General features: G+C 40.2%; 1 protein-coding gene across 2 annotated transcripts in view; it reads left to right on the forward strand.

The window, feature by feature from the left end:
* The window catches only part of sorl1 (sortilin-related receptor, L(DLR class) A repeats containing), a 94124-nt gene that overhangs the window by 21294 nt on the left and 60266 nt on the right, over positions 1-12564 (forward strand). For both annotated transcript variants that reach the window (XM_028573713.1, XM_028573714.1), the window contains exons 2-5: positions 2353-2469; positions 3545-3679; positions 6517-6678; positions 7398-7465. In XM_028573713.1, the coding sequence (XP_028429514.1) occupies positions 2353-2469; positions 3545-3679; positions 6517-6678; positions 7398-7465 (482 nt within the window). The remainder of the gene's footprint in view (positions 1-2352; positions 2470-3544; positions 3680-6516; positions 6679-7397; positions 7466-12564) is intronic.

The raw sequence follows: 12564 nt of genomic DNA on the forward strand, positions 1-12564 counted from the left end.
GTTATTCTCTGTGTCCCTACGAGCAACACCTTTTTGCATAGTCATTTGGTGACTTTTTCATATAAAAATATTTACTAGTGCAGCTTTAACCTTGTTGCTCATTAGCCTATTCAGACTACAGTATGCACAACCTTCTTGGATTTGGTTATTCGTTTTGTGTGTTTTCTTTATTTTTTTTTATTTTAACTCCTAACAGATACTTGGCTGTACAGCATGAGGTCATAGCCTTGTGTGTGAGCATTAGCCACACCTTTAGGAGTTGTCATTAAGCCTTAAGAGCTGGTTCAGCTGTTGTTAATCTTTATCTTCTTACATTGTTTTAGTTTTGACAGTTGGGCTGTTGAAGAAAGAAGGTTAGTGCGTCTTTAGTTTCCAAAATAAAAGAAGTGAAATGAGCTTGACTTGGTGCCTGGGTCTAAATCATTACAGACTGCCAGGCTTTATGGCTGAGGTTTTACTGTGAAGACAAAAGTCATTACTGTCTGCCGTAGCCTCAGATTCAAGCCATATGTTTGGCTGATGAGATGTCTACATCTATTCTTGTGACTGTCAGCAGATCAGGCTGATTTGTTATAGGTCTACTCGTCGCCCCAGTATATAACATATTCACAGTGATAATAAGAATCTTAACACCAAGGGGTGGCATGTACACGTCATGGGCCTAGCATTAGCATTAAGCACTATAATAAAATATTGTGATATTTTTAAACAAATACAACAATATCAACACATAATAATGAGTTAAATCAAAATAATTTGTATATAATGACCAAATTCATGAGATTTTATTTGTAACTGATTTTGTTGAGCTGGAACATTCAATAGCGGGCACCATTCATCTGCATGTCCAGCCCGCGCTGCAGTAACACAGAGATGGGCCTGGGCATGATTCAAAGTAATTGTGTGAGCTTGAAGGAGGGAAAAATTGGAGCGGGAGATAAGGCGACGCTCCAACTTTTTAAAAATCCACTCTGCACTCCATCCAAAATCCTCCTGCCCGGTCATGCCGCGCTCCACTCACATGCTCTGATTCCCACTAGACATTCCTATTTTTTCATGTTATTTCAACAGGAACTGAACTAATATTATCACCTCCTTTTAGAGACCGCATACACAGATATTGCACTAGCCGAACCAAAAAATGTATGCTCCCGGAGAACACTTATGTAGGTCGACACTTGTTGTGTTGTTGTGACGTACCAAAAGCTTTCAGTATAAGTAACATTTAGTATAAGTTCCCGGTATAAAAAGCTACATTTACCTAGTGACAATCTGTGTTGTTTGTAATGCAATATGGGACCGAGGACTGGTGACATTATTCAAATATGTATGTAACACTGGAACTACAACGGAGCAGCAAGAGTGGGTCACTAATACTAGTATCAGGTATATCATATCAGGTGTATTTGCCTCGGTGACAGCAAAACTTTACACACACTGTCCAGCGGTCTACCACAGCTTTTGGCTTTAAACACGTTTGTGACTGGGTGCTAACTTTAGTCAAGCTTTCACAACATTGCTAAGCAAAGGAATCACTGTTTCTGAAATACCTTACAGTTTGACCTTTTGTTTTTCATATGTACCTTCATGGCACTCTATCAAGTAAATCCACATATACACACACACACACACACACACACACACACACACACACACACACACACACACACACACACACACACACACACACACACACACACACACACACAATACAGCAGCAATGCACAAACACACCGGCGAGGATCACCGAGCAGAGGAGGCCTTCATGTAACAACAAAGCCAGCTGAGCTTCTGTTGCATTATAAAGTTCTACAAAAAAACAACATAAAAAAACTATTTTTGCCACATCCAACCTACTACTGTCGTTATTTAACTGACGCTACGTTCAACAGGCTAAACTGCAATTAATAATAAAGCAGAACAAGTAGCGTGCTTTGGTCACGCGTTGTTACCAGGAGGAAACCACAATGGCAGTCAGCGAGGTCGATTCGGCAGGTACTCCGTGGGCGAGGATGGTCAGCTAACTGGAGGTGGTTTCTATGGCACATTAACCCCCTAGGACGTCATATCCACCATCAGATCTGACTAGCTTGTTGTTACACACGTTTTCTGATGTATGAAGCAGGAGTAATAGAAACAGGATGGTCTTTTCTCATACCTTGGGGGTCTCTAGACACACTGGGGACACATAAATATGTTGAAAAGCCTTTCAAATTCTCTTTGGTCTATTTGTCTATCACTTCACAGTAACCCAGTATCAATGTGGTTTCATTTTACATCGGTCTCTTAGAGTGTTTCTGAGTCTGCTTCCCGAGGTGCCTGTTTAGTTCATATATCTGTTTTGTCCTGCAGGCCAAACTGAACGACTCTCATAACCAGATGGTGGTCCACTGGGCTGGAGAGAAGAGCAACGTCATTGTCGCCTTGGCTCGAGACAGCGCAGGAGCCACCGGGCCCAAAACCAGCTCTGTAAGTACACCTGGACACATCCATGCATAAGACATATAGAAAAACTAAACCTAGCGCATCCATGGCCTTTTATAGTCTGTTATAACATATGTATATCATCAGTCTTACCCCCTTTTTCTGTTGAATCTCAGTCACTAATTTGCTTCAATAAGTTAACAGTGCAGCAGAAGGTGTGTGTGTTTGTCTAACATTTCTGTTGATGTTAGGACTGTTGAGCCACAGATTAAGCTCTCCATCTGCCACACACACACACACACACACACACACACACACACACACACACACACACACACACACACACACACACACACACACACACACACACACACCTCAAGCACAGTTTTTGGACCTAGCATTTCTGTTATTTATTTATTTCTGTTTTGACTTCCCCACCTGGGCTGCTGTGGATGTCATTAGCTTTCTAGAGCTTGCCTGAAAAATGTTAAAAAATAAAGTTAGGAGGCAGAAACTTTCCATGTCCATATGTTTTTAAGGCCAATACCAATATTAAGACCTTAAGATTGAAACCGTTATCTTTTATCCTGCTTAAAGGTTCCATAAATAGTACCTAGTATTGATCAATAAATTACATATGATTACATCATATGTAATCATCCATCATATGAGAGATGGACAACATCAACTGGACAATATCTGATTTAAAATGTTGGGTCTATGAAAGCATGTTTGATAGAGCGTAACTGCACAGACAATGGCATAAAAAAGAGCATCTAAGCAGACAACAGCCAAGATTTATTTTTTGTTGATTTTCTAATTCACATAGAAACTACATCTGAGAAAATGTACAGGTGACATTAGAGTAAGCGAAATCCCCCGTTGCCCGCTTAAATTTTCATTTGCAAAGCTTGTCATGACACCGTTAATTATGTAATTAAAACATAGGCGCAGGCAAATTGTAAATTGCACAATTTTAAATCGCAATTTTGATGTAAAAACAACTAACTGTTTAGGCCTTTTTCTACATACTGTAATCCAGAGCCATGTTTTTTGTACGGCTATCGCAGACCACAAGGTGTAGTCGTTGATTACTCCCTCTTCTCCTTTTCGTCTCCAGGTCTATGTGTCCTATGACTACGGGACCAATTTCACACTCGTCTCAGACAAGTTCCAGCTTTCAGGGCTCAAGGCCAAGGACGGCAGCAAGCAGATCATCTCCCAGTTCTACCACAGCCCTGCCGACAACAGGAGGGTAAGTCACGACTTACTCGTGGGCATTGAGGAATGCACTGCTGAAGGTGAAGTTATGAACATAAGGTGAAACGTACAGTAGAGGAGTATCTGTAGACAAGAATGGAATTATGTTCATCAACTGCATGCATAATAAACACATCTAACACCAGGTACAGTAAGTGGACATGAGGGTCTTCAAAACACACTTTTTCCATTGTACAGCGATGAAAGCCATTGTGCTCTTGGGTACTGTTTATGATTAAGGATTGTGACTTTTATAATACCATGTCTACAATCTGTTCCTCAACACCGATACAGTACATCTTGGAGAGCTACCAAATTCCAACATATATGGAGTTGTTTAAGATCCTGGCTTTGGTTTTCCTTTGACCATACCCTCTGAACTTCACGCCCTGCATCTTTTGAAAAGAATTGAAGTTGGCACAGTTCAATTAAACTCCTATGATGGTCTAGAGACATTCAAGGTTGATCAAAAGGAATTAAAGCAGTCTCTCCTAAAAGTAGCGTTCTAAAGCCTGGGGTATGTTTAAAACAAACTAGTTTCTAGGTCTGGTCCGAATACCATTTTTTGAGCTTTGAAGCTTCGGTAGTAATGAGCATTGAATATTCGAAGCTTCAGAGAGAGGGGGCTGAACATATTATTATCTCTAATAAAGGCAGGAATCTCTATGTGTCTGTCTGTTTGCATTTTGATTATTTTGAGAACCTTTCATCCAAACGACTTTACAAGTATGTATTTGGTGCAATATAGATAGACAGGCCAGACGCCTTCAGAATTAATAAACTTTTAACATCTCAAGGATCACTGTCCTGTCAACGGGACACTTTGTGACTGGGGCGTCGCTGTAACCTCATAAAACTTCCACTCATGAGCGTTTTTATAACTTTAAAGCATTAAATCTTTAAAATATACAGCCATGTACACAACTGTTACAAAGTAACAGAAAATAAAACAATTCAGCCGTAATCTGCGCAGCCGAGAGTGCGTGCATACCTGTTTTCGTTGTCCTTTCAGCAACAAAGTGGTATTTTGACCAAAAAATGATTTTCATAAATCCCCAAGAGTCCCAGGAAATGTAATATCCAAGCTTTATATTCCAAAACGATCTCTTCGCCTCACAATGTTGAAGTTTCTGGCCAAATCACAACGGAAAAACGCGAAACAGTTTTCCATTTCCGCACTTGTTATCGCCGCTAGCTTCTCGGCCCAGCTCGCTAAATGCTCAAAGTGGGCGTCATCGTGTACCGACAGTATCCTCTTCTTCTTCTTTGTAGTTTATTGGCGGTAGGCAAATCAACTTAAATGTGCATTACCGCCACCAACTTGACTGGAGTGTGAACGAGAGATAAATGCAGAAAATAAATAAACCAAAATAAAATAAAAAACGAATATTCGAATGTCAAATTTTCAAATCGAATACCAACCCACCGAACGAATATTCGGGTTCAGCCCTACTAGTTTGCATAGCATGTTGTCCAACAAGTCTAAAGGCAAAAGTTTTTATAGCTGTAAATTGCCCCGCATGAAGGCAGGGCTAAAAGCCAGCTATCATAAAGACAGCATAATTGTTCAAATGTGGATGACTTTTGGTCAATCTTTTCTCAAAGGCATTTATTGTTTTGTGCTCAGTTGTACACATGAAAAGTGACAAAATCAGTTTGACCATCCCTTACGCACTTCCTTTGAAGCATACTGAGATCATACCAAAGCGAGACATAAAACTATTTTATATTTGATTATATGAAGCAAAAGTAGGTACCATTTATTCTTTAAAGTATCATTTCATTATAAGACCGAATGGCCCACATGGTTCAGTTGCAGTTTCTCATCCTTGGAAGAAGGATTAAAGCTAATCTTGAAGAAAAAGGCCTTATTCCTTCCAATGTACTTCAAAGGCCAATCTTCATTTAAAAAAACTACTTTTAGAATATAAAAAAAAAATTTAAATGTAGGTTTAGTCAGGACCCAGGACAGAATTTTGACAAAGTGCTATTAATAGATCTTCTTAATTAAGGAAAGTGAACATTTTCATGTAAATTGCTGGAGCATCCCTTTTTAAAAACTGAAAAAATATTCAGTGGAGAGTTTTTCAGTAATACTTTCTGGATAAGATGCTACTAAGTCCTCCTAGTGGATATTACATTTTTAAGGGAGCATCTTTATTTCTTCTCTTAGTGTGTCTTGGGATTCTGCCTGTCATCAGTGTAGCTATACAGTTCCCTGCTTACACAGAATTGAGTGGTTATTGGGAATACAGTGACAAAGCACATCAAAGAGAGCTGAGAATTGTGGGATTAGCACAGTACCATTACATAATCAAGAGTGCTGGGGAATACATGTGTTGATGGTGCACTTAATATGTAGGACTCATACATTTCTGAAGTAGAATTTGTCAAAATAAGCCAAGACATCATCTTTCTGAGCCAGTTGAGGTGGTTCGGGCATCTGGTAAGGATGCCCCCTGGGCGCCTCCCTAGGGAGGTGTTCCAGGCACGTCCAGCTGGGAGGAGGCCTCGGGGAAGACCCAGGACTAGGTGGAGGGATTATATCTCCAACCTGGCCTGGGAACGCCTCGGGATCCCCCAGTCGGAGCTGGTTAATGTTGCTCGGGAAAGGGAAGTTTGGGGTCCCCTGCTGGAGCTGCTCCCCCCGCGACCCGACACCGGATAAGCGGACGAAGATGTATGGATGGATGGATCATATTTCTGTTTCAAATAGTTTCTTATGTCTTAGGCTCTTGTCTGGGAAAAAAACACTTGCCTCTGGGCAATTTTTTCTGGGGGGAAACCCTGTGCCTTGGTTGTGCTAAAAGTGTGTATTTTCTTCTTCTTCAGTACCTTTTTGTGGACTCCACCAACAACTACCTGTGGAACACCTTTGACTTCTGTAAGAGCGTCCAGGGCTTCTCTCTGCCCTTCAAACCGACAGATCTGCTGCTCCACAGCAGAAGATCCAACCTGGTGCTCGGCTACGACGGCTCTCACCCAAACAAACAGGTAGAGACTCCAGTTGCAGCGGCGCCAGCTTGATCTTCACGGGGTGTAGTCTGATCATTGTTTTATGATCCAATCTCATGTGGGAAATGTCAAGAATCACACAGGCATATTCAGTATCAAACCATTTGAAATCGATTCACGTGACTGCGTGAAATGTGTGAAAAGCTGTGCTGCCTTCCTGCTTCTTGTAGAGAAGCCTCTTCCAATTTCTGTAACAAAATTTAGGGTAAGAAGCTATATATATATATATTTTTTTTAGATACATATACTCTTACTACTAGTATACCTAGAATAACTATAAACATACATAAATGATGATATGCGAGTATGGTGGAACACGCTTTGTTCAAAATTCCTTCACTTAACAGTCTTGTTTCTGTTGCATTTATTTCCTTACAATTTAATAGTAGGAAATGCTTCAGTTGAGAATTTGTTGTACCTCTTGAGCTGCTATCAAATGTTCAGTAGGTGTGTAATATAGTGCTTCATGTAAACAAGAGAAGAAACCATTGGTTGCTGTTTGCATGGAAGCTTTTTTGGTTTTCTTGTTTTGAGCACAATAGCGTCAAACGGCTCTCCAGTGTTCTCCTTTTGACGTGTGTAAGAGCCAAAACGAAGAAATGAGCTTGACCTACATTTTACAGTGCACCATCCCCCTTTTCTTCCTCTTCTTCTCCTTCCCCCCCACCCCCTTACACCGTCTCTCTCTCCTCCTGTAGCTGTGGAAATCAGACGACTTTGGGGAGACATGGGTGTTAATCCAAGAGCACGTGAAGACCTACTTTTGGTAAGACAACCGCTGTCTCAGCTCACAGCAAGTACAGTACAGTATGAAATGAAGAGTGTCCTGCACTCTATGCGGCCTTCAATGATGCAGTATAAGGAGGAATGAGTAAATACAACCCTTCCAGTAAATACCAGTTCAGTTCGTATCACTACACAAATATGTCTCTCGTCCGCTTTTAATTACTCAAGAAGACAAAAAATGAATTAATCAAAAATACAGGGGTGATTCTGACGTACACACTAGGATGTACTGGGACAAAATCATCAGTGATACAACCTTGAAAGTACATACCAATTATTTTCTCTGCCAGGCGGAGATCTGCACTCTGCTGAGTGCACTTTTCTGGTTTGAACATAGATTAATGTAGTGGCAGCAGTGTTTTGATCATATTTACAGTGGCAATAGACTGTGTTTATCTTTTGGGAAGGGCAAGTGAATGGGTTCATTATTTTTGTTACTGAACAGGACCAGACCTGATTGCTGAAATGGTTCATGTTTACTTTCACTTTGTCAGTTTCTTTCTGTATGTGTGTGGGTGGTTTTTTTTGTATGAGCTGTTAACAGTGACACTACTACTTTTTGTCATGGCATTGAAAATGGAAGGATCAACAAATGATCATGTGTTTTAAATGAGTCTCATGGTCTGCAGCCTCAAATATATATATTTTATGCTCACTGTCCCAAGCACAGAGCCAACCCTGGATTGTTAAAGGAGCGAACTAAACATCAGTAGAGACACTTTCTTCTAGACGCCCAAAAAGTGAATACATCTCATTTTGTAAAGAGGAAACATTGCGCCACAGTATAAAACAAACGCCAGTTCCTTCACCAAAATACATGGCTTAGATCTCAGACCTGGCTTCATATCTTATCTATAATCTTATTTCTGTTTTAGTATCAGAATAACATCGAGGGGGGAAAAAAAAAAGTGAAATAGCTGAAACTGTTGTAACTTCATGTAGGATTCCGTCGCCCAAAGTAAGAAATCGATTGAAAATAGATGTTTTCAGGTCAACCATGCAGGTGGCCTTCACACTTAACTGGATTTAAACAAAGTTGTGTTTTTTACAAGACGTGATTCATTCCTCCAGTTCATCTCGGCAGTCCCTGAGCGGCAGCACAGAAGTAAGGTAGAAACAAACTTGATTAGCTTCGGCAGCAGTGGATCCAGTCAGAACCCAACCCCTCCTCTATGTGCTGTTTATATTTCATCGGTGCATTACTATGTGAACAAATGTCAAAGGCTAACATCAATCGATGATCCCCTACTTTGACGCTCTGTAGTGATAGATTGGCACTGAACAACACCCATCATACACCTCGTTAGCAGAAGTCGAGACGAACAGTCGTGTGGTTGGTTGGTATTATGTATGAACATTTCGAGACAATGCAAAACCCAGCAAACTCAAATTACTAGTGATGTCCTGATCAAGCTTTTTCAGCCCCCATCCCAATCTGAGTCCTTTAAATACTGGGTATCTGCCAATATTGATCTGATAAATATTTCTTCATAAACTAATGCAGCTACAGGATTTTTTAACTGGTTAAGATACACTCTCAATTTAATACTGATGCCTCTATATGAGCTACATAATCAAACTAGACAGTCAGCGAGAAGACTGGCTATCTTAATATAGTTACTCTTAATGCCTGTCCGTGGGTTCGATCCCCTGCAAAATCAGATTAAACTATTTACGGCACGCCGGCCCGGAAGAGCATATGTTTACAAATTTTCCAGGCAAAGATTCACAGTGAGTAGTGCATTAGTCAGTTAAAAGGAAGCATTAGAAGGGTATTTTCTTTTTGATGTTATATTTTGTGGTTATACTTTAGCTGATAGTAGGGATGGAGAGAATGCGAAATTTGAAATAATAATAATAAATAAAATGTATCCTGAATTTGTTCTTGTTACTTGTTAGGATTGGTGGATTAACAGTTTGTCTTGTGAATCATTTACTTTGCACTTTATTTTACAAGAGAAAAGGTGGCTCCTGCTGTGAATCCAAATAGTTGATTTATATTCTGCTTTAACTAAGTTTGACAAAAGCTAATTAATAGCTTCGGTGTAGAAGTAGGCTTTTTGTTTTAAGCCTTTTGGAACTGCACTGTTGCTAACAACCAATGGAATCATTGGAGCAGTCTGTTATCTGTTATTTTAAATTGAAATGAAAGCAGTCGGCATACAAGGCAGTGCTTAAGCCTCGGGAAAACAAGGGCTGAGAGAAAATGAGGAAACGGCACTGAACAACACCCATCAGACCCCTCTGATGTCTGCTAGCTGATAAATAAGTATTCAGATGAATACATGTCTCCCAACTCCTTTCTATGCATCTCCTCCTGTATGAATGGCTGTTAGATGGAAGCACCTTTAGACAGATCACATGTAGCTGGGTTGCCCCCACCGCTGCTCCTTGGTAAAGCTAAATTACTTTTTTGTCTGTGAACGAGATTCTGACAGTGATAGAAAGATAACACACACCCACTCACACCCCTCACTTAGATCATGTCCACTGGTGATGACGGAAAAATTGCATGTGCAAACATAGTAAACAGATTAAAATGTCCTAAATGTGAGTTGCAGTTACATTTCAATTACTTATTATAATTTGAAAATGTGAAAGCAGCTGAAATCAGGTGGTGTAATCCTGAAATAAATCTTCTTTTTCCTGTCAAACTATTTCTGTTCTGTTAGCTTAGAGAAAATGAGTGAAAACCAAGTCGTCTTCTGCCATGTCCATCATGTGTTCAGGCATCCACTCCAATTTTTATTTTTTTAAACAACATACAAAACATACAATTCAAAATATGAACATACCCCACCCCCCTCCGATTTATTCATCACCACCCACCCAGACAAAAATAAAAAAAAAGATGACACATTAACTACAATATTTAAGACCATACAACAAAATAATAACAAAATAGACAATAAACCAAATAAATATATGTATAAATGACACCATAAGCCCATCATACACGTCTCTCCCAAGCACCAAACTTCTTAGGAGCCCCCCAGAAAGCTCAGGCACTTTTCCCATTTTCTAGTATAGACATCCAATCTGGCAAACTGTTTTTATGACATATTTTCAAACGCCGACAACTCTAGCCATCTCAACAGCCCACTCCCGGATTGGCGGCACTTAAAATAATCTGTCTGGCTATCCTTAAACTAGTCTGGACCCAGCTTCTTATGTGCTTATCCATCCTGTTTAGGATTGACCCATCTCCCAGAACAGATAATCTTGGGCTGAATGGAACCTGGTTCTCTGCAGTCCGACATAGGTTATCATGTATCCCGGTCTAAAATTCCTGGACGTTAACACAGGACCATAACACATGAAGTAATTGGCCATCCTCTATGGCAATGTAACTTTTTGAAGAAGAAATAGCATATTCTTTCTGTTACATATGGACAGATACATTAATAATGGTTAAATCAGAAAAGATCATACTTCACCAGAAGTCTTTGTGCATTCATGAATTGAAATCAATTCGGTTTTGGGATTAGCCCAGATGTTTTGGTCAAATTTGAAACTTGAAATTTGCGCCACTCAGCCATTTGGGCGCTGCTGTTGTGCTGCAGATCAGTCTTATTAGGCGTTGAAAGCATGACTCTCGGCCTGCTGCTGGATGCGTTTAAAACCAACCCAATTTGATGGGGTCAGTCCCCCACCCAGCTCCTAATCCTCTGATCTCCCTGCTAGGAAACAAACAGAGTAAAATCCTCTGTGCATACAATGACAAGTACAATTTCTTTTTCCATATGGATTACAGACAATGATACAAATCCTGTAGACAGAGTGATTTTAAATGCACTGAGAGAAACAAACTGAACAGTGAAAAAAAGATGGGGCAGAGCCGGTTAACAAGAAAAACCCATGATATTGGAATGAGTAAATGTCACTGCTCAAGAAAGGAAAAGAGCAAATATGCCTTTGCAAGTCCACATAGACTTGTGAAGGCTTTTTTGTTTAGTAAAACGGACTAATTGACATGTTGACTAAGAGGGCTGTTACTTTTGAATTACTGTACAAAACAAATCAGTCTGTAATGTTCTGACCAAATTCCGCAGTTTGTGTAATGTGTTGAGTCTTGTCACTTTGATCTATTGTGTGCCTTGTTGCGTGATGAGTAAACTAGGCTATTGTTGTAATTTTTGTTAACCAAATTTGGAGAAAACAAGCAAGCCATGATGAACGGATAATTGTGACCATTCAGAGAAGTGCGGACCATTTTGGATTCAATACCATAGACATTCTTAATTAAATTGTCCATAAAGGTTAGGCTATTTGCTGACTTCTTAACTGCGTTACTGTGGTTTTAGCTTGTGACGTTAGCTTGTGACGTTAGCTTGTGACGTTTGCTTGTGGCGCTAGCTTGTGATGCTAGCTTGTGACGCTAGCGTATGAGCGTATGGCGCTAGCTCGTGGCGTTAGCTTGTGACGTTACCTTGCCAGTCCAGTGAGGCAAAGGAGGCACCGCAAATACAACCAAACAACGTTGACTTACTCAAAAATATGGATGTTTAGTTTAATTATATAAATAATGGGGTCTGAGATGTTCACCTCATTTATGATGGCTTGTTTTTTTTATATATTTTTGTTTCAATGCATATAAGAAGCCATGAAAGTTTGGCCTGAAATAGTCACGTTAATGAAAAACTTGGCGGTTGACAGTTCAATCGAAAAAGGGAGGTAGTTTCCTTCAGAAACATTTAAGGGAAACTCCTAATTGAATGACAAACAGAACTGGCAGAAAAGGGGGGTGGGTGATAGGAAGTGTTTAATGAAAGTGACTGAGACAGACTGCGAATAGCCCTCTGTGCAGTCTCAAGCCAGACAGTGTCCATCAGTTGAACAGGGACCTTTGAAAGAATGCCACAGAGGCAGAGCCCAGCCGAGACACTGCTCTCTCTGTTTAGCTCTTAAATCCCTGGAGGAAAACCCACTGATTTGGAAGGCAGACGATAAGACCCAGTGAACCTCCTTCATTCATTCTGGCTGACTCTCCGTGCCACGGTTTCGGAACACACTTGTGGCCACTATTCTGTACTGGCATTTATTGTTTTTATTTATTTTGCCACTGTTTATAGCACCAAA

The sequence above is a fragment of the Perca flavescens genome, chromosome 3 (genome assembly GCF_004354835.1).
Source record: "Perca flavescens isolate YP-PL-M2 chromosome 3, PFLA_1.0, whole genome shotgun sequence".
Taxonomy (NCBI): Eukaryota; Metazoa; Chordata; class Actinopteri; order Perciformes; family Percidae; genus Perca; species Perca flavescens.